Source organism: Lissotriton vulgaris, chromosome 3_1 (genome assembly GCF_964263255.1).
Source record: "Lissotriton vulgaris chromosome 3_1, aLisVul1.2, whole genome shotgun sequence".
Classification (NCBI taxonomy): Eukaryota; Metazoa; Chordata; class Amphibia; order Caudata; family Salamandridae; genus Lissotriton; species Lissotriton vulgaris.
The window spans coordinates 911,176,147-911,199,414 of NC_141689.1; the positions used below are offsets into that span (position 1 = coordinate 911,176,147).

General features: G+C 46.4%; 1 protein-coding gene across 1 annotated transcript in view; it reads left to right on the top strand.

The window, feature by feature from the left end:
- The window catches only part of SMC5 (structural maintenance of chromosomes 5), a 628,567-nt gene that overhangs the window by 192,445 nt on the left and 412,854 nt on the right, over window positions 1-23,268 (top strand). The window contains exon 9 of the mRNA XM_086961254.1: window positions 3,599-3,854. Coding sequence (XP_086817380.1) covers window positions 3,599-3,854 — 256 coding nt within the window. The remainder of the gene's footprint in view (window positions 1-3,598; window positions 3,855-23,268) is intronic.

The window sequence follows — 23,268 nt, forward strand, 5'->3', positions numbered from 1 at the left end:
TTTAAAATTTTCTTTGACTATTATATATATATATATATATATATATATATATATATATATATATATATATATATATATATATATATATTTGATGTTTTAGATGTATATTACTACTAATTTATGTACCGTGGGACTTCGACGACGGGGAATTATTCAGGCATGTGAATCTATGAAAGACACCAATACTGGAGAACCACAGTTTACAGGTAAGTAACTTTTGTTCTTTATACCATGAACTGAGTTATCTCTCCCTCCCACCTTCCCTCCCACCTCTTCCTGGTCTGCTAGTCTTCTGCCGTCCATCCCTCCTCGTACTCCTAATTTATTTTCATTATCCAAATGGTACTGCTGGTGTGCAATGGGCTAATCAGTAGAGTCTGCTCGGGCTATCTTCACTTATGTGCCACGTATCTGGGTTGGTCATGGGGCAGGGTTAGCAAATATCAGTGGGATATCTAATTGTTTGAGTTCTTCCAACATATTGTCCCATTCCATAGAAATGGGGTGTTTTCGTAATCCCTGTGTTTCCTCGCGTCTAAGTGCTGCGCTTTCGTCACTTCCCCATTTGACTACCTCGTCCCGCCATGCGTGCTTTCGGGGACTCTTAGGGCACTTCCATCACATAGTGATTGTTCTAATGGCCAATATAAATGCAAGGTCTAAGAAACTCGATTGGACTTTCAGGGCCCTGGTACGCTTGCGCAGACCCAACAGGCATTCCAGGATGTTGTCTGTAATTGTGAGGTGCGTGATTTGCCCAGGTGTAATCTGGATCTTTCCCCCGTAATCACGAATATGTGGGCAAGCCCATAACATATGAACAAATACCGCCTTTTCTGCTTTGTATCTCGGACAGCAGTTTTGGGCTTCAGGGAACAAATGCTTTTTATCCGCTTCGGAGTTAAATAAGATCTATGAAGCACCATAGTTTGAATAAATTCAAGTTTGGCGTTACGGGAGACCCGTTTGGGGTGTTCTAAGATGCTCGCCCAGGCTTTGTCCGTGAGTTCTGCGTCAGTTGTCTCTGCCAATTCCGTGCGGAGGTCTGTGAGGGCACTGGACACCTGTGCTCGAAGGCCTGTATAGAGCCATTTGACTAGGTGGCCACCCCTCCCCATATTGTAAAGTAGATGTACTAGTTCGTGTTGTGGGGGCTCACTGCATTGAGGCACCCATGTCACCCTAATATAGTGCACAATCGATGCATGTAGCAAGTAAGGGCGGTCTGGTGTGCTAGTATTCAAAACAAAGGTGGCATGGTCTAATAGATTGCCATCTCCAAATAGAGAACTAACCTCTGCCTCGCCAGCATCTATCCAGTCATGTAGTCTAGTCATCGTGAGCTTACCTCCTGTGATTGGTATCCCTAATATCTGAAAGAGACACGTTGGTGATGGATTCCTTACCTTAGAATATGCCCAGGTGTCAGACTAGATTCGTAAAGCTATCATCTGCAGTAACCCTGCGTGTCAATAGGCGTCGTCGTACGGCTCCGCATGCGTCGTATTCACTGAGATAACGTCACTGGAGCTACTTAGACACCCCCATGTGCACTGACGTCAGTTCTTTCTTTTTCCCTGCAGCAAGGGCAGATCTGCCCCGGCGTCTACATGCCTCAACAGTAAGTGGGGAATCCGCTGCATGCCTCTCCGGAAGGGGCCTGCCCGCCCATCCAGGTATCGTATCTGTTCACTGTTAGTAGGCTCCAAATATTACCTCATGCCCAGTCCAGCCGGAACACTCATCGCATGCAGCAGGCAACAGAGCACCGGGAAGGGAGGAGGAGGGGGGGGGGGGGTAGAGGAGGCCCACACTCGGCCCGGCTCAGACCACGAGTTGCCCGCTCTCACCGTCTTTCAGTGCCACGTTGCGCCATGGGCTGAGCAGTCCCACCGGTGGCGTCTGGACCCCGACACAGCTGCTGCCTGTTACCGGCGCGGCCTGCCGGCCAATAAGGGCCAGCCGTCAACCACACCAGGGGTTCCCAGGGACACATTCGTCTGGGGTTTGCAAGGGCCGCAGCACGCCAGCCCCGGTGAGGCTCTGCAGGTAGGCCGTACACCCCTCACCTCGGGAAACTCCACTGGTCGTCAAGAGATGCCAGTTCAAGCTGCTCACCTATGCTTACGAGGCACTACACAACGTAGGACCAGCGTACCTCAGCAGTCAAATTCATTTCCACCAACCTTCCCGGAAACTCCTGTCTGAATCCCTCTCCCTGGCAGCCACCCGACGCATCCACCAGACAAACCGTGGAGGCCTATCGTTCTCCCACCTGCCGGCTAAGACCTGAAACAACCTCCCCCTGCACCTCCGAGCCTCACCATCGCTCCAGCAGTTCAGGAAGGACCTCAAAACCTGGATATGTAACCAACAACCAAGCAGCATGTTCTCCTAGCACCTGGAGACCCTAACAGGTTATGCAGCCGCGCTCTCCAAATCTTGATGGATTGATGTTTTCTAACTTTTTGTGAACTCATAATTTGCGTACAATTATCTCATTTTGATTTCATCCAGCGCACGCAGAAATTTTGCTTAAATTCTTGGCTTCCAAATTATTATTTACTTTAACAGTCACTTTGGCTAGACGCCTTTTGCAAACTATCACTTATGAACCCACCACTATATCCTACAGGATGCTGATGCTGCATTTTTTTAAGCAGTCATTTCTGTCTGGCTATATTGTTCTTTCTAAATTTTAATTGAAACAGATCTTTATATCGCTAATATGGTGGAACAATGATTTCAGAACTAACGGACATTTTTTTTGACTTTGGTTGAGCCATAAAGGGCAAACAGTGTCAAAATTAGGTAAATTACGATGGATTATATCATGCAAGAAGTTGCGCTACCAGATCGCTTAAAGGCAATTGTTAATTAAAACAGCACCATATTTCACTTGAGTAAAATCTACAAAGACTGCCTCTTAGGGCGCATACAATTGAAATGGTCTGCAACGTGGCAATACAGTTAAGTGCTTATCACTAGTATTTGGATTTTGATGGCATCTACAACACCGAGACGGTACTTGGTGCATTAATATATCTCTGCAGGTAAAGCATATTCACCTCTAACCTGCCTCCTCTTGGATCTATTTCTGTCAGCTGTATGAAAATAATGTAACTCTAAGCATTGGGTTTGCAGCTGGTATTGTATAGCCCTTTGACTAGCACATTGTTCCCGCTGTTGAGGCTGTGTAGTGCTGTGATACATACTATCTAGTTTTGGTGCTAGCAAGAGATTATATGATTGGTTTCTGTGCCCGTTTTGGGTCAAGCAGAGGCCCACTTCAGAGATTTGCATGTCCAAATTTGCATGAATGGTTTGTAGAGCACATGGTTGGTGTGAGTTTGGGATGGTAACCCCAATCTCTTATTTGATTCTATTCTGTCCCATGCAATGTCTCCAAGAGGTAGAAGAGCTTCAATTGTAGTCAATGTTTTATAGACTGAGACTTGATGAGAAAAAACGTTTGCAGAGCATGTGAAGTTATGTTTGAGGAAGAGATGAAAAAGCAATATTTGTATGCAACACAAACTTTTTACCCTTTGATCATTAATAATGTTAATGTGAGTACAAAGTATTTATTTTTTCACAGATAGAAGAAGTGCAACAGTTCTTAAGGATGAAGCAAGATGAAGAGATGAACAGACAGAAAAAAATAACTACCATTCGTAAGATGATAGAGGACTGGCAGAATGAGCTGAGTACCATGGGCAACTGTGGAAATCTGCAGCCAGAAATAGATGCAATAAGTGGTGAACTGAGGCAAGTTCAAGAAGATCGGGCAAACATTGACAGTCAAATGAGTGATCTGAGAAGAGAGAAAGAAATCTTGGAACGAGAAAAGAAAGGTAGAATTTATCAAATTTGCTCTTTGTGTTACCCTTTCAGTTTAGTTGGCAATAGTGTTCATCATCTCGTTCATACATTATTTTCTGAATGAACCTCTTTCTAGGTGTAACAACATCTCTCACCATTACTTCTCTTCACATAACATTATCAACATCTATTCCATCTTATGTTCCATTTCTTGGCATTGTTCTCACAAAATGACAAAAAGTTGTAATCTGATGAATTTTAGGACTGGCATTTGCCAAGACACTTTGCTTTTATTAAAATGGTTTGCTTACTATATTAATTTATAGGGGCTTTCAACTGCCCTCTTTATCCATTGGTCTGTGATTATCATTCATGTTTTAATTCTGCCCACTGCAGCATACCGTATGGGGCAGCCACCTTCAGCCTCTGACTAACTTCTGTGTGAGTGATGGCATTCTTCCCGTTTCCCAAGGAGTGCATCCACGAACAAATTAGTTCCCTTAAAGGCCAGTGAATAGTATGGCAATTTGTTTGAGACACCCAAAATATTTTTTTGATTAGCTAATTTTTAGTTTATTTATTTATTATCAAGGACCCAAAAGTTCCCCAACAATGAGGTTTTCAAAATGCCATTCCAAAACAAACATTGACAAAACCCAAAGGCTGGTGTGCAACAGATCTTTAGAGTTTGCCAACCTTTTTTCTATCCTGCTCAGAAGTGATTGGTTCTCCACACCTGCGATTGAGAACGATATATTTTTATTTTTGATCCCTATTTTTTAATGTATGATGCAGTTCTCAATTGTTTGCCTGTGTGTATTTTAAGAATCTGAAAGAGACTGTTAGTTATGGATTCCTCACCTTAGAATTCCCCCAGGCATCAGACTGGATCCGGAGAATTTTTTTTCAACAATACCCCTGCGTGTGATCGCTGGAATGACGTCACTGTATCTACTTAGATGCCACCCCTGCGTGCTGACGTCAGTTCTTTCTTTTTCTATGCCAGCCAGCGCAGATCCAGAGAGAGCGATACCTCTTGTCTCTTTTTGACTACTCTTTTTGACTTTTGTAGACTTCTTTTCGAGTTGGTTAACTCCTGGTCCACGAAGGGATGGCCCATCCTCGAACCGGCTTCGAGGTTTGCGACTCCTGTCGCAAATGGATGTCTGTTACGGACCCACACATCGTGTGCCTTTGGTGTTTTGAGCGCGACCTCGACCCAAAGTCATGCTCCGACTGCCGGGCCATGAACCCAAAGTATTTGCGAGAGTGGTCCTGATAGCTTATCGAGGCCCGCCATCAGCTCTGCGCCGCTTAAGGTCCCGGTTGAGAGCGAGGTAGCGGGACCGGTAGCGTAGCCATCATCATCCCGACTCGTTGAAGTCTTCGGGTAAGTCGAAAGCACAAAAAGAAGGTGAAGAAGCCTCGTCGCTCTTCACGTTCTCCTCGGCCGGAGCGATGCGGGTTGTGGAAGGTAGTCGTCCAGCTCCACCCTAGGAGCCTGTTGGGTCGACTCCAAGCCTTCCCCCCCTTTTCAGGGAGCTGGAGTGACCCCTGCCCAACTTTGTAGTTTTTATGAAGCCCTCCACTTGATCTTTGGGCTGCCCGACTTCGCCGGCGTGCCTTCCGGCCCCGCAGACTCAGCTGGGGGTTCTAGGCCTTCGATGCTGGCAGATTTGGCCCCAGCACAGGGCCTCCAGGGATACAGGCCTGGATCCGAATCGGTGCCGGTCGACCTAATGACACATTTGCTGTTGAATCCACTGACGACACCTACGCCGCCGATTGTGTCCCCAACCGACGTTGACCCTGGCCTCCACCCTGACCTGGACACTGAGCCGGACTGGCAACGACCGATTGGCGTCCCTTTTTGCCCTTAGTGGCAGCCAGAAGAGGATGAAAAGGACTGGGAGGTGTCTGGTGACCCTTTGGCTGACCAGTTGAGTGAACTGGACTGGAGAGAGGAGTTGGGTGATATGTGGTCTGGATACCTCACCAGACCCTGGTATGCTTTCTCCCCCTACTGTGGCTACGGAAGAGGGAGCCTTGTATGCAGTGTTGTTGCGTAGTGCGGCTGGGCTTTAAACCTTAAACTTCCTATGGTGGTGGTCAGTACCAACATCCTGAGTGAGGTGCTTCAACCGGCAGAGGCCTCTATGGAGCCCCTACTGCCGTTCAATGAGGCCCTTACTGACATCCTGCTGGGCACCGGGTCCAAGCTCAGCACAGGGGTTCCTAGAGATAGAATGATTGCCCGACGCCACTGCCCGGCCCCGGGCGACCCACTTTTCCTCTCCCAACACCCTGCTCCTGATAGCTTGGTGGTCCAAGCCTCTAGTTCTAAGGACGCATTCCCTACTGCTCCCCCAGATAAGGAATTCAAAAAGCTAGACCATCTTAGGAAGATGTTTTCTTCTGTCCGCTTGGGACTGCGGTCTGTGAACACTGCATGTCTTTCAGCAGACTACAGAGAATCCAGAGTACCTCCGCACGCCTGATCCTTGACGTCCCCCGCCGCGACCGCATCACCCCCCACCTGAAAAACCTGCACTGGCTCCTCGTCGACAAAAGAATCTCCTTCAAGCTCCTGATCCACGCACACAATGCACTCCACAAAACCGGCCCAGCCTATCTCAACAGTCGACTCTTCTTCTACGTACCCAACAGGTGATTGATTGATTGGGCTGTTATTCTCACTCTGTGTGGGACACAGTTGCGCAGGTTCTGCCACAGTGCCCAGAGGAGGCCCGGGCCACTCGTGCAGACGCTGACGGAAGAGATGCACTGAAGTTCTCCATCCGGTGTGGGCTGGAACGATTTTGATGTCCGTAGCCCTGCGACGCTACACCTGGCTGACATCCACTGGCTTTTCAGGTGATGTCCAATCTACTCTTTTGGACATGCCCTTTGATGGCCGTCATTTATTTGGTGATAAAGCGGACAACGTGCTCGAGCGCCTTAAGAATTCCAGGGCTACGGCCAGATCCTTTGGCCTCGCTACCACCTCTCGCCCAGCGCAGTTTTCTTTTAGCCCCCTTTCTGGCTACGGAAAGGAGGCCCGCCACATTCCACCCAGAGCAATAAACCTGCACAAACTGTTTAGCCTCTGCGTGGCTGTGGATGTGGGACCCAACGTTGTGGGTCAGGGGGCCAGCGAGCTGGCCAGTCCACCAACGTCCCCTCTGCCGCAATCAATCAAGCAATCATTACATTTGTAAAGCGCGCTACATACCCGTGTGGGTCTCAAGGCGACCCTCCTAGTCTGTCCTTTCAGGGCAACCAGTTGCCAGTGGGCGGCAGGATCCGACTTAACCTCCCCCACTGGCAGACCATCACATCAGAAAGGTGTGTTTTGCAGTTTGTCCGAAGGGGCTACTCCCTCGCTTTTGAGACTACCCCTCCACCCATGCTAGAGGATCACTTGACCCTTCTCCATCAGGAAGTTACGTCTCTCTTGGCCAAGGGGGCTATCGAGTGAGTTCCTGCCCCAGAAGTAGGTTGTGGCTGTTATTCCCACTACTTTCTGGTGCCCAAAAAGGACAAAGGCCTGCATCGTATCTTGGACCTCAGGAACATCAACTGCTTCCTCCGAAAGGAGGAGTTCAGAATGTTGACATTGGCTCAGGTCTGCCCGCAACCCTGGAGACTGGATGGTGGCGCTGGACTTGCAGGACGCCTATTTCCATGTACCCATCCTGCTGGCCCACAGGGGTCACCTATAGTTCACGGTGGGCCAAGAGCACTCTGTTTACTGTGCTCCCCTTTGGCCCTACCAGCGCCCCTCAGGTGTTCACAAAATTGATGGCGGTGGTCGCAGCTCATCTACACAGATCAGGTGTTCCAGACTTCCCCTAGCTCGACGACAGGTTGTTGAAGGCGAGCTCACCCCACACTGTCATCGCCCACCTCCAGACTACGGCAGACCTCCTGCATTCACTGGGGTTCACAGTCAACGTGCCAAAGTCGCACCTGAACATATCTCAGAAGCTCCTTTTCATCGGAGGGGTTCGGTACACAGCACAGTTTCGGGCCTTTCCTCCCGAGCAGCGAGTCCGGGATATTCGTGCTATGATACCGATGTTTCAGCCTCTATACCAGGTTTCAGACAGAATGACTCTGAGGCTGCTGGCCCTCATGGCCTCCTGCATCCTGCTGGTGGATTATGCCAGGTGGCATATGCGGACTCTGCAGTGGGACCTGAAGTTTTAGTGGGTGCAGCATCATGGGAATCTTTCCGATTGCGTCCAGATCTCAGACGGCACGGCACACCCATTGCAGTGGTGGCTAACGAACCAGGATTGGGTCACCAGCAGATCCCTCTCCCACCCCATCCAGAGTTCACAGTGGTGACAGATGCTTCACTTCTGGGGTGGGTCTGCCTCATGGGAGAGGCGGAGATCTAAAGCCTCTGGTCTCCGGTGGAGTTTGGGCTCCATATCAACTTTCTGGAGCTACGGGCGATCTGTCTTGCACTGAAGGTATTCCTTCCCTTTGTCCGGGGAAGAGTAGTGCAGGTGTTCACGGACAACACCACCGCCATGTGTGGTACTGCAACAATCAGGGTGGGGTGGGGTCATGGACCCCATGTCAGCAGGCTCTCTGCCTTTGGACATGGCTGGAACATCAGGGCATATCTCTGGTGGTTCAACACCTGACAAGGTTCTTTGAATGCAAGGGCGGACAAACTCAGCTGCAGGTGCATGATGGATCACGAATGGTGTCTTCACTCTGAGATGGTGCAAGGTCTCTTTCAGCAGTGGTGAGAGCCTTTGTTAGAACTATTCGCCACCGAAGAGAATGCGCAATGTCAGCAGTTCTGCGCGTTGGAATTTCCAAGCCTATATCAAAAATGAGTTGCCTCTGACACCATACATTTCACGCATAATTTTGTCCAATGTCCTATTTATTGACATTGTCCGCATTTGTAACTAAGCATTTTCTTCAAAACTGTTCAATGGTACCCACTTGGGGTTAGCACATTGTTTATAATCATCTCCTTTGGTGAAAAAAACATTCAACATATATCCAAAATGACTTCCTTACATAAACGTTTGTCTACACAACATTTAACAATACTATACATAAGTACAAAACGATAAAAAGACCTATTTTGCTAGTGTTTTCGCTCCTAAACAAACAATCTATTTCAAATTTGCTACTCTTTCAAGTTAGCTAAAAAGAGAGGGGTCTTACTTGAAATCAATAGATTGACTATCTTTGGGGTGTTAATACTTTGCCCCACAAAGAATCAATGATTACAGTCTTGTATGAGGTCGGAGAGTTCCTTTTTTGTGTTTTTTTTGCCGTAGCGTGAGATACTTCTCTCACTATATGTCCTGTTAATTCACTGGGTCATGAGGCATACACTTCTCTTGGCCTGAATAATAAGCCTACGCGTTTCGACCTTCTGTGTGATGACAGGAAATGAATTAGGAAAGGTCTTCATCAGGGCTCGCTGCTGTTGCTGTAGGACATCATGCTACACCTGTGGGGGTGTAAGGCATGTTTTAGTTCGGAGTTAGGAGTCTCGTGGACAACTTCTAGACTTGTTCTTAGTGCTGTTAAAATAATATGTGAGGGTCACGTACCCATTGGTGAAAAGGATGGTTCCTCTTGTCTTATACGTGTCTTTTTGTAGGTTTGGTCAATGAGCCCGGCGCCGTGACGTGTCTTGAAGTGTCTAGCGGGATGGTGTCTTATCTTAAAGTTAATCCGGGATACACTGTGGAGAAAAGAAGAAAAAGAAGATGTTCGGCTTTCCTTTTCATTCTGATTTGCCATATTTATCTAGCGTCTTGGGGTTGATATGGTTTGAAAATGAGACGCTATGTTCAGGTTGATCATGTTGTGCCTTATCGTATGCAATGCTCCGGTGTTGCATCGGAATTGCTTGTTTGTGCGCTTGGGACTAGGTGGGCCCCCCATAAAATTCTTCATTAGCGCGCTTTTCAGCCGGTAGTCGTATCCTACCTGTTACTCGTATGGTAGCAGTTCTGCCGCTTTCTTTTCTTTCTCCGATTGAATTGGGATGTCGTCTCCTCGCTGGACGGCATCTCCTCAGTGCCGTGCCTGTCTGTTTCCTGGTTTGAAACCGCAATCGCCAGTTATTGGTTCTTTCAAGGCTCGTTTATAGATAGCGACGTCCTTATTGGTTGAGCACCTTCTCGGTGTGAGAGCTGCTTCCTAATTGGTCAGTCGAGGTGGCAGGACGTGTGGTCGCGTTGCTAGAATGCATGACGCTTGCCGCGTTCTTGTTTTGTTTTTTGGTTGTTGTTTAACCGGGGCGGCCTTATGGATGTCAGTCTTTATGTCGCGGTGTGGTACCGTTCTTTGCGCTGTGTGGAAATTTCATAACGCTGTTTCGACGGGGCCTCTAAATTGGCTGCTGTGATTTGATAAACGGTCCTGCTATGGAGGGCGTTGTGTGCTCGGCGGCATTCCAGGAAATGAGACGGCAGTCACTTGATGGAGTAATTTTAGGTGCCAGTGCTTATGGAGGCGCTGGTTGGCATATACATAGCAAATGTTAGGTTGTCTGTGGCATTCCTTGAATGGGTCATACTCCGAGTAGTTCAAGTTTCTTGCTGGGACGTGTTCGAGTAGTGCAGGTCTGCTTATTTGACTGGTATTTCGTGGTACGTCAGATATAGCTTGACATTTCAGCAAGTTCATTCAGTCCATTGTCGACTGTACCTAGATACATAATGGTTTTTGCTTCCTGCTTCGACAGATTGTTGGCCACGTTTTTGCCTTTAATATGTTTTACAAAAACAAAATTCCTTTCTGTGTATTGCAATTTAGAGCATAAATGTGATTTGTCAACAATGACACCTTTCTTAAAGCAATAGTATCCCCAACTAGTCATATACTTGTACATAAGTCAAATCATAACAAAATTTATATCAAAACCATATTTATTAAAAAAAAGTTACATCAGTAGACTTTATATAGACATTTTCTTACACATAAAAATTCACACATGTATCTTCTTAAGTCACAATAAATCATACTTGGTACATAAATATATAATAATCAATTAAAAAACAGTTGTCGACGCGTTTCGGTGCTTCGATGTTTAGGACACCTTCCTCAGGACTTATATTAAAAACATCTTCTTTCTAAAAAAATATATATAGCATTTATTAGTATACAGTATATGGGGATTTTTAACTTCAAAGCTCATAAGGTGTCAAGAACACAATTAATCCATTTATCTTACATTTATAGCAATTTTATTTTGCGGTACCAGTGTTGATCCGGCAGTTGAGGCAACAATGGATGATCCCCTACAACTCTGCTTTATCGTCTAGGATCTGTATATACAATGACATTGTTTTTTAGAATATTATTAAACCATTTTAAAAGTGGAGAATATTAGCAGCAGGACTACAAACATTATTGCTTACTTTATTTTTTCTCTAAAGCCATGCGAGTCAATGGATAAACTCCACGGAACTTTGTATTTAAGGTTTCTGCTGGTTGTTAAAACAGTCCCACTCCTTTGTTTCTAAGGGGTTTGTTGCGATCGTCTTTCCTCTTTTTAATTTGAGGTGATCCTTAACATCTGGATAAACAATAGGAAAAATTATATTTAATAGGGGCGCTGTATATATATTGCTAACATATATACATCTAGCTTGCAGACCTTTTACATGAATATTATATTTGGTACTGATATACTTATTCATTAGTTTCAAAATAAAATTAAAATAAAAAGGAGCATATTCTTTCCTCCCATTATGTTTTAACTTTATGTATATTTAGATACATCCTGTGTCTGCACTGTGTTTGCGTTTTTAAGTTTTTAAGTGAAGACATACTGGAGAGCATGCACTCAGGGTTGCTGTTCGCTCACTGGATTTTTTTTAATGTATAAGCGAGCAAGCAAGCTCCTCATGTAAGCAAAACCCCAGTCTATTTAACTAGCTGGATCCCCTTTTAGATTATAAGCAAGCTAGCGGGAGGTACTCGTATTATCAGAATTCCGGTCCGTTTAACCAGCCCACTATCGTCGTTAAAGCACAGGCTGCTCTTACCTTAATATACGACAAACGCACCGCCGGCCCGGTCTCCCTGGTATCCAGTGTCAGAATGAACACTGCACCGGGTTGTCTCTATATATACACGCGTTAATTATAGTTAAAAGTAGTTAATTAAAAGATTGTCGGCGCCTTTGTTGAATTAAGACGTCCTTGCCCGCAGAAAAGTATGCGCCATGTTTGTAGTTTTTTTAGGACGTTCTCGTACACAGTAGAGAAAGGACTGTTTTGGGCAAATTCACATCTTAAATTATCGTGTTTACCCTCCGTATTCAAAGTATATATATATATATATATTTATAGGATCGTGATCGGAATGACGGAACCTATTGCTTTTAATTTTTTAACCATAAACGAGTGGTGGTCATTATTACATATTCAAACTATCCTGCAATGAATTTCAAGAAAATGTATTTTATTTTAAGCAAATTGCTTTTTCATAAAATTCGTTAATTCAACTTTTTTTTTTGTATTCAGCTATACTGTTTATATCCATTTTGAGTATATTGGTGCAATGGTGCGCTAAATATATTTTTTTCGTAACTCCAGAGGCATGTCCGCCATTTTGGTAGTTTGCTCATGATTGATAGAAACTACATCTATTTCTTGCACATTTACTGTTTATACAGAATAGATAGAGGACGCTCCCGTGGTGGATACTTGTAATTTTTAAGCAATCCGCCCAATTTGTAAATATTAGAGGGTGTATATTAAAAAAGATTAAAGCCGGGGGCTTGTTGAAAACGGGCCATATGTTATGCATGTTTCTGGAAAAACAATTAATTTGTTATGTTTAAGCAATACATATACCCACATGAATAGACTGGGGTTTTGCTTACATGAGGAGCTTGCTTGCTCGCTCATAAATTTTAAAAAAGGGAGATCCAGTGAGCGAACAGCAACCCTGAGTGCATGCTCTTGACCAGTATGTCTTCACTTAAAAACTTAAAAACTCAAATACAGTGCAGACACAGGATGTATCTAAATATGCATAAAGTTAAAACATAATGGGAGGAAAGAATATGCTCCTTTTTATTTTTATTTTATTTTGAATCTAATGAATAGGTATATCAGTACCAAATATAATATTCATGTAAAAGGTCTGCAAGCTAGATGTATATATGTTAGCAATATATATACAGCGCCCCTATTGAATATAATTTTTCCTATTGTTTATCCAGATGTTAAGGATCACCTCATTAAAAAGAGGAAAGACGATCGCAACAAACCCCTTAGAAACAAAGGAGTGGGACTGTTTGAACAACCAGCAGAAACCTTAAATACAAAGTTCTGTGGAGTTTATCCATTGACTCGCATGGCTTTAGAGAAAAAATAAAGTAAGCAATAATGTTTGTAGTCCTGCTGCTAATATTCTCCACTTTTAAAATGGTTTAATAATATTCTAAAAAACAATGTCATTGTATATACAGATCCTTGACGATAAAGCAGAGTTGTAGGGGGTCATCCATTGTTGTCTCAACTGCCGGATCAACACTGGTACCGCAAAATAAAATTGCTATAAATGTAAGATAAATGGATTAATTGTGTTCTTGACACCTTATGAGCTTTCAAGTTAAAAATCCCCATATACTGTATACTAATAAATGCTATATATATTTTTTTAGAAAGAAGATGTTTTTAATATAAGTCCTGAGGAAGGTGTCCTAAACATCGAAGCACCGAAACGCGTCGACAACTGTTTTTTAATTGATTATTATATATTTATGTACCAAGTATCATTTATTGTGACTTAAGAAGACACGTCTGAATTTTTATGTGGAAGAAAATGTCTATATAAAGTCTACTGATGTAACTTTTTTTAATAAATATGGTTTTGATATAAATTTTGTTATGATTTGACTTATGTACAAGTATATGACTAGTTGGGGATACTATTAATTTAAGAAAGGTGTCATTGTTGACAAATCACATTTATGCTCTAAATTGCAATACACAGAAAGGAATTTTCTTTTTGTCACGACATTTCCCGGTTCTTTCTGGGTTAATTAGGGAAAACTCTCTCCTTTTCCTGTTTTAATATGTTTTGCCACTGTCCATTTAATGTCATCTGGTCCATGTTTTTTTCCGATGCAATGCGGGACCATTGGTGCACTTTCTTTTCTGCATCTAATCCTAGAACGGTGTTAGGATATTCTTGTTCTGACCGGTTGACTTGTTTTCCCAATATATGCAAGGCCGCAAGGGCACACCACACAGTATATCACGTTATGGGTATTGCAATTCGTGAAGTCCTCATGTTTGATTTGTTTTTGGCCATATGTAAATATTGTTCCTTCCAGTGTGCTGGCACAAGATACACAATTTCCGCATTTGTTGTGCCCTCTGATGGGTGGAAGATTCAATAGTGACTGGATGGAAATGTCTTGTCTGGGCAGGGATGTGTCTGCTCGAACCAATTTGTTTCTCACGCTCTCGTTCTTTTTCAATGCAAAAATTGACGAGGCTTCAAAAGGTTTCAGACCTTTTACTGTATTCCAGTTTTTGGAGACGATTTTCTTAATTTCGGTGGTTGCTCCTGAAAATGTTGTCACACATACTATTGGAATTTCTTCCTTGTTCTTCTCTTTGGGGTCAGGAGGGCATCTCTGGGGATATACCATGTTCTCTTCATAGCTCTCTTCAGTAGTTTTCTTGGGTAGCCCCTCTCTAGCAGTTTTTGCATGAGCTCTTGGGCATTGGAGAAGTAATCGATTTTCCTTGAACAGTTTCTGCGTAGTCTCATGAATTGACTTAAGGGTATATTTTCACGTAGATTGCGTTGATGAAAACTTGAAAAATGTAAGAATGTATTTCGGTCCGTCTCTTTAGTATACAGAGTGGTGTAAATAGTACCTTCCTCGTGTTTTACCATGAGATCAAAAAAATTGATTTCTTTTTTATTATATGAGAATGTAAATTGGATGTTGGGATTTCTGTCGTTGAGCCAAACGACAAACTCTTTAAGTTGATGTTCTGCACCTCTCCATAGCATAAAAACATCATCTATGTAACAACGCCATATTTTGATATGGCTGTCGCATGGGTTGTTGTTGTAAATCCAAGCCGGCACTCGCTAGGCAATGCTTTTCGTCGCAAGTGGAGTTGCCGTCTTCTATACGCCTTTCCACCTATACCACTTCTGCCCAGAGTGCTGAAGAAGAACAAGCGCAACCGGGCCTAGGTCATCCTTGTGACTCCGGACTGGGCATTGAGAGTCTAGTATCCCGAGCTCTTACACATGGCCATCGATCCTCCGATCAGACTACCTCTTCAGGAGAATCTTCTGTCACAGCTTCAGGGGATGGTCCTCCACCTGAGCCTGTCCAGCTTCCACCTCTTTGCGTGGAGATTTAGCGGCGACAGTTGACCGCTTTCGACATTCCTCCCGAAGTCTGTAACATTATCTTGGCAGCCAGGCGTCCCTCCACCAAAACAGGATACGCCTGTAGAGGGACCAAATTTGAGGCATGGTGCACAGCAAAGGCTGTGGATCCCCTTTCTGCCCCTCTTTCAAAATTTATTTTGTTCTTCCTTACTTTGGCCCAGTAGGGCTATTCTCTGGGCACCCTTAAGGGCTATCTATCGGCTGTTTCAGCCTTTCTTCTGCTTCCTGATCAGCCTTCTCTTGTCAAGTCCCCTATTGTAAATCGTTTCCTTAAGGGAATTACTCACTTGTTTCCTCCAATTCCTTTCATAATGCCTCAGTGGGTCTTGAATCTTGTTCTGACTTACCTTATGTGCGTTCCTTTCGAGCCGCTACATAATTGTCCACTCATACTATTGACACTCAAACCTCCCTTTTTGGTTGCCATCACCTCTGCTCGCAGGATGAGCTTCAGGCTCTTTCTACGAAACCTCCTTTCCTGGCTGTTCTTCCGGACAAGGTTGTCCTTAGCACTAAGCCTTCTTTTGGACCCAAAGTGGTTACCTCTTTCCACATAGAACAGACCATCATTTTGCCCACCTTCTTCCCGCCCCTGCATCCTTTTGAAGAGGAGGAGAGGCTCCACCTTCTAGATTCAAAACGTGCACTTTCCTTTTACCTGGATCACCCAAGAGTATTCTGGGTGGATTATCAACTCTTTGCTGGCATTGTAGGTGCCATGAAAGGACGGTCCGTGCAAAAACGAACCATCACTTGATGTGTTGTCCTTTGCATTAAAATATGCTATTCCTTGGCGAAAAAGGAGCCTCCAGTAGGGCTGCCCTTGGCCCCTCCCCCGCACCTTCTGGCTCGGCGAAGAGCCTAGGGGTGATCATCGACTCCGATCTTTCCCTCAAAGGTCACGTGGGGGCAGTGATCTCATCCAGCATGTTTCAGCAGCGAAAAATTCGAAAGATCTCCCACCTGCTCTCGCATGCGGCACTGGTGCAAGTTGTGATCTCCCTGGTAATATCCTGTCTCAACTTCTCCAATTCCCTCTACCTAGGTTTACCCCAGTCTTTGCTCCATCGCCTACAAATTGTCCAAAACCAGGCAGCAAGACTAATCTACAAAACTCTGAAGTGGCAATCGGCGAGACCCCTGCTGCGTAAACTGCACTGGTTGCCAATCGCACTAAGAGCCGCCTTTAAGACAGGCTGCCTTATATTCAAATCACTTCACTGCAATAGCCCGGACTTATTGAAGGACCTCATTGTAAAGCATCGCCCGGCCTGCAATCTCCGCTCGGCCTATCTACACTTACTGGTCACTCCCACCATCAAACTGAAAAAGTTAGGAGGTCGCAGGTTTGCCCACCTGGCCCCAAGGCTATGGAATTCCCTCTCCCTGGCGATCAAGACCAGTAACTCACTACTGAGTTTCAGAAAGACCTTAAAGACCTGGTTATTCTCTAAGCCCTGCTAGCCTGCTCGGCCGCACCTTCTCCATACGTACCCAGCGCCAGGAAACTTATGGTGTCAGTGCACTTTACAAATTCAGCTTAACATAACATAACAATGATATAAACCAATAGTTTTTCTTAAACACATGATTCACTTCCTGCAACACTGCTAGAAATTCCAATTGAATCCATAATTCATGCTATCTCTAAGAGTGGATACAGTTAGAATACAGCTTTAGACAAAGCTACAAAATAAATTTCATTTAGTTTCAGCGCAGCCCCACAGACTAGATCCCATGTCTTCTACTTTATGAAAAGGCAAGCACTGTAGAGAGAAAACATACATACAGAAAACTTTTCATTGCACTTTTTTTGTCAAAGGTATGTTTACTGAAAATTTCAAGTGCAAGGAAAGTACCAGACAGCTTAATAAAAAAATACATGGCCATCGCAGAAATTCCCACATTGGATAAGATACAGTCAGGATGATCCAATAATAGGCAGTGTAAGCAACAGAGATTAAAAACAACAGGTGACGAAGGGAGCAAGTCTCCCGCTGTGGGTCCAACAGTATATTTAAGAGTCATATGCTATACACAGCTGGGAAGACGGTCCCTATAAACTCAGTTGCAAGTCAATCAGCTAACATTCTGAAGAAAGCGGAGGGGAGGAGCCCCCAAATTCCTGCTAAGGGAGACAAAGAAGAACTGGACATAGCGAAGTGGCCTCAAGAAAGGCAGGCCAAGCATTGAACTAGAACAAAACAGACCCCCCTCCCCGCCCCCCCATCCGACCAAATCCCCCCCCCACCCCACCCTCCCCCTGCCCCCCGTCCCTAGAACCCCCCCCTGCTAACCCCCTCCCCCCTGGTTGCGGCAACAGCTACTAAAAGACTAGGGAAACAGCGAGGGAAACAGGACCAGCAGGTAGGAGCGCAGCAGGCGGTATAGTATGTTCATATTTGGAAGAGATGTAGAGCCCTAAGTTCATTGCACTTTTAAAAGTCCCATTTTCTTCAGCAGTCAAATCAAGACGTGAAAGGCCTATTACATTTATATTTTGCAGCCTCGTTATTCTAACTTTAAACACACACAAATAAACATTAAACTTGTAATTATTCTGCTCTGACATCCCTCTCTGATGGTTTTTGAAATCATCACAAACACACCATACTACTCTACAATAGTCTCTCATTATTTTTTACTCTTTTTCAGTTCCACATAGGCTTTCAGCTTTTCGTAAATCTTTGATTTGATGTCATCCAGTTTAATTTCTTCTCTTTCTTTATCTGGTCATCATCTTCAAGCAAATTAATGTAAGTATTTTCCCTAAAATTTTCAAACAAAACCTCTGGAATCTAGACAACTAAAATGTAGCATTACTGTGATTTAAATCGCATCAAAGTAAGTCGGTCTAAGCAAATGCAGGCATATAATTCCGGAGTTCAATTCACAGGTTCAATGCAGACAAAACTATCTTCAACAGGATACCTAAAGTACAAAAGCAATACTCTTGAAGTGAGCATAAGCTATCAAGATGTGCTTTAAACAAAAAACCTTACATCTTCTCATAGGTTTAAAAATTGTTTCATTGCTCCATATGGAAATTATTTAGTGTAGATCACCATCATTCTTAGTTCACAGCTATTCATGGATATTCTCCTAATAAAAATCATTATCCAGTATTTGGGTGTCTTTCATAGATTCACATGCCTGTATCATTCCCCGTCGCCGAGACGGGAGCCTCCGGTACATAAAGTAATGTCCTATAGACATACATAGAGAAAATAGGCCTAAGGACCTCCCCTTAGTAGCCTTTCTTCGTCCTTATGTAAAAAGGACCAAACTCTCACAGTTAGCCAATCAGCTCCGACCTCCCTCTAGAACCTTCCTGGGAGGAGCCTCAGTCCCTCAGATTTTCTACCGCACGTTGTGCTAGGGAGTCTCCAGCCTGAGCTCTCCTCAGGTTTTCTTCGAAATCATCAAACTTTCTCTGAAAGTGCTTCTTCGATCTCAAATCTGCAATAGAATACTTCACTGCACTGTTCTTACAGTACGTTTTTCCCTTCCACTGCCTTATTCCATGTCGGAATCGCAGAAAAAGGCCTCTTCCATGTCGGAATCGCAGAAGAAAGCCCTTTTCAAGGCCTGCTCCTCATGTGGAAAGAAACGGATCCATGCGGATGATAAGCACGATCTGTGCTTGTATTGCCTGTACCCTTACCACGTCTCTGACAAATGCAGGGTGTGTAGAGCCTTCCCTAAAAAGACTGTGAAGGATAGAGAGGCTCTTCTTCTCGCATGGCTCGACAGGCTTAAGGACAGAGACACTCTGGAATCTTCAGAAGGCAGTGTTTCCATGTCCTCGAAAGTCTCTAAAAAGAGGCCCAGGGTACATTCCCCTGGCCATACAGACACTCCTCCTAAGAAGGCACACAAGAAGTCTTCAGAGGCGAGATCTACGACATCTTCAGTGTCTGTTCGAGACGATCAAACTTTCAAAAAGCCTGCTCCGTCTACCACTAGACATGCCCAGAGGACTACCTCGGTCACGACCACCGTGTCGACGACGTCAGCGTCGTCGCACTCAGCGGCGGCAACCACGACTACATCCTCGTCCTCAGGTAGACCTGTTTCCTCTATCATTCTGCTGAAATCATCGTCGAAGACGAAGACCTTGTCGACGACGGAGTACCCGCCGACGACGTCAGCGTTGACCAGCCCATTGTCGTCAAAATCGCTACCGAAGAACCCACCGTCGACAAAGAAGACGTCGACGGGAGGCTCGAACACGAAGCCGTCGACGAAGGAGTCGACGCCGAAGACGCCGGTTTCAACGGCGGTGTCGACGAAGGCTCCGATACCGGGCTCATCGACGTCGAAATCGTCGCCCACGACAAAGGTGCCGTCGACTACCCCGTCCTCGGTCAGGTCATCGTTGACGACAGAAGCTCCGTCCACGGGCGAATCGTCGACGGAGACGGCGCTGTCGGCGCCATGGAAGAAATCCAAGCTAGTCGAGGTGTCGGCCCTCTCGTTAACACCGTCAACGGCTCCCTCCACCGCGGCAGGATTGCAGTCCACATCTGACAAAACTACCAGGGTGCAGATTACCCCGGAATCAACGTCTCCGAGCAGAGTGGAAAAGCAGCCACCTCAGGAAATCTTCCAAAGCGAGGAGTCTGAAGAGGAGGACCAGCCAGGTCTCGCTACCTCTATCTCGGACCTTAACGTCAAATGCCAAAGTACTGATGAGGAGCATGAGGACTTCGCTTATCAGGAACACTCCGTCCACACTAGTGTCCGCACGGAGGTCACCCCAATGATATACCTGCCGGAGACCCTTGTCAATGACCTGCGGTACCTAGTGCAAGATTACAAACAACGCTTCCCGGATGCGGACAGTGGGATTCAGACACCGGTCACAAGTGCCCCGGCGTCCGCCTCAAATCACCCTCCCGCTCAAAGCAGCCGCGAACAGGCCCGGCCTCAGGTGGTGAGACCCCGTGACAAGGTCCAACCTCAGGCGGAGGAATCCTCAGAAGAGGAGGAGGAGGAAGAAGAATTAGAGGAAGGAGAGGTCCAAGACGTCCACTCGGACCAGCATGACGAAGATGAATATGTAGCGTCCTCCCCAGCTTCGTCGTCTCCGGCGTCGCCGCACCCACGCCAAGCGGACTCGGCGCCAGCGGACATTGGCGGCTTCCACAAACTGGTGGACAGGGCGGCTAAGAGGTTTCATATGGTCGTGGAATCGACTGAAACTGAATGCTTTTTGCATGACTTCAAAGAGCACAGCCAAAAATCGGCTAAATCTATTCCGATTATTGAGTTTCTATGGGACCAGGGCAAGAAATTGATGCTAACGCCCGCTTCTGTGCCCGCGGTGGTGCCACGCCTGGACAAGAAATATAAAGCCCCACTTACGGCGGCGGCTTGCCTCAACGGCCACCCTAAGCCGGATTCGGTGGTGACTCAGGCGGCCCAGAAACACTCCCGCAACTTATCCTCCCCGCTGTCCGCGCCTCCTGACAAGGAAGGCAGGAAACTGGACACGATTGGAAAGAGGTTCACGACTACGTCAGCAATGACAATCAAGGTGGCCAACTCCATCGCCCTGCTGGGGCGCTACAATCGCCAACTCTGGGAGGACATTGCCCCTTACGTACAAGAACTGCCCGACGCAGTCCAGAGCGAGGTCAAGGCCCTCCTTGTGGAAGGTCAGAATTCCGCTGAAGAGATAATCGACTGTGCTATCGACGCAGCCATGACTGGGTTCCGTCAGCTCGCTGGAGCTGCGGTTCTCCGCCGTCAGGGCTGGCTAAAAGCTACATCTTTCCGCCAGGAGGTTCAATCGAAGGTGCTGGACATGCCCTTCGACGGCCAGCATCTTTTTGGTGAAAAAATCGATGAGGCCCTGCAGGCCATAAAGAAGGATACCGATACCGCCAGGGCACTGGGCACCCTGCAGTCACGAAACCAGTCCTTTCGGGGCGGCCGCTCCAGAGGTCAGTCCTCCTATAGGGGTTCCTACCAGAACAGGTCCTCTTACTCGTACAATAACAGAAATCAGTTCCAGCACAAGCAGCAACATGGTAGACAATCTTCCTATGGCAGATCTACCTTCAGAGGCAAAAATACCAAGAAGGGCGCTGGCGGCCGCCAGTGACCGATTACTCCAGCCAGTCCCACCACCGTCTCCATCCTTTCAAATTGGAGGAAAACTGACCCATTTCCTCACCAATTGGCACCAAATTACCACGGACCGGTGGGTCCTGCAAATGATACGATTTGGACATTCTCTCGAATTCACAAACATCCCTCCCAATACGCCTCCCCTGAAACGGACGCACAAGCACCTACGCCTCCTTCTCCAGGAACTGTCCGTCATGCTACTCAAAGGAGCGATCGAAAGGGTTCCAGCATCCTTGAAGGGGACGGGATTTTATTCCCACTTCTTCCTTGTGCGACAGAAGGAAGACAAGTGGAGACCCATCTTGGACCTCCGGGCGCTCAACACCTTCCTACGGAGCCAATCATTCAGGATGGTGACGATCCAGGAAATCCTGGGCACGCTGGAAAAGGGAGATTTCATGACTTCACTGGACCTCCAGGACGCCTACTACCACATCCCCATCCTCAAGCGTCACAGAAAGTTCCTGAGGTTCGAGGTAGCAGGCAGACATTATCAGTTCAAGGTCCTACCGTTTGGCCTCAAATCCGCGCCGCGGATTTTCACAAAGTGCCTTGCACCGGTGGCGGCTTTTCTACGTCAGCTGGGTTACCAAGTCTTCCCCTACCTAGACGACTGGCTGGTAAAGGCACCCTCACCTGAAGGCGCAGCCGAGTCCTCCAACGCCTGCACCACTCTTTTTCAGAAGCTGGGATTGACACTCAATCTCAAAAAATCCTGCACTACTCCGACGACAATGATTACCTTCCTCGGGGCTACCTTGGACACGGAGTGCGCAAGGGCCTTCCCCTCAAAGGAAAGGACGGACAAGATACTGTCCCTGGCCACGGCTGTGGCAGCAAAGACACGCCTCAAAGTCCGGACTTACACCTCCTTACTCGGAATGATGTCTTCCTGCATACTGCTCATCCCTCACTGCAGGCTCAGGCTGCGCCACTTGCAGGAAGCTCTCACGAGACAATGGACTCAAAGTACTGGCTCGTTCGAAGACATTGTAAGGATAACGCCGAAAATTTCCAAAGGTCTGCAATGGTGGAGACATCGAAAAAATCTAACGACAGGCTTGCCGTTTCTCCTTCCGGCGGCGCCTCTGGTAATCACGACAGATGCCTCCCTGGAGGGCTGGGGAGCTGTTCTCCAGGACCTTCGGATCAGCGGCAAGTGGGAGGATCAGGAGAAACTGCTCCATATAAACCTTTTGGAGCTGAGGGCGGTCTATCTTGCTCTACAAGCCTTCCTGCCACGCATCCAGAACTCCCCGGTGCTCGTCAAAACAGACAACACCACGACGATGCACTATCTGAACAAACAGGGGGGAACGCGGTCGCTCTCTCTATCACGCGAATCGCAGAAAATCTGGAACTGGCTGGTGTTGCACGGAATCTCGCTCAAAGCGGACTATGTTCCCGGAAAGGACAATACCATCGCGGACGCCCTCAGCAGACAGAGATCCCTCTCCCACGAGTGGGAAATGAACGACGACACTCTGGCTCACATCTTCTCTCAGAGGGGTGTCCCGAAAATCGACCTGTTCGCCACCAAGGGGAACGCCAAATGCCCAAGCTACGCAAGCTGGCATCCCCAACAGGGGTCACTAGGAAATGCTTTTTCCATTGGTTGGTTCAGCGTGTTTGCGTACGCTTTTCCTCCGTTTCCGATGATCCCGAGGCTCCTCCGGAAGATGAAAGCAGAGCCTTGCACCCTGATCCTGATTGCTCCGTTCTGGCCGAGACAACACTGGTTCTCGGATCTGCTTCGCCTCTCCATCAGGCCTCCGATTCGCCTGAGGCAGCACCCGAACCTCATAACGATGTCCAACGGACAGGTACAGCACCCGAGCCTCCACTCGCTCAAGTTATCGGCCTGGCTCCTGAGCACAGAGAGTTCTG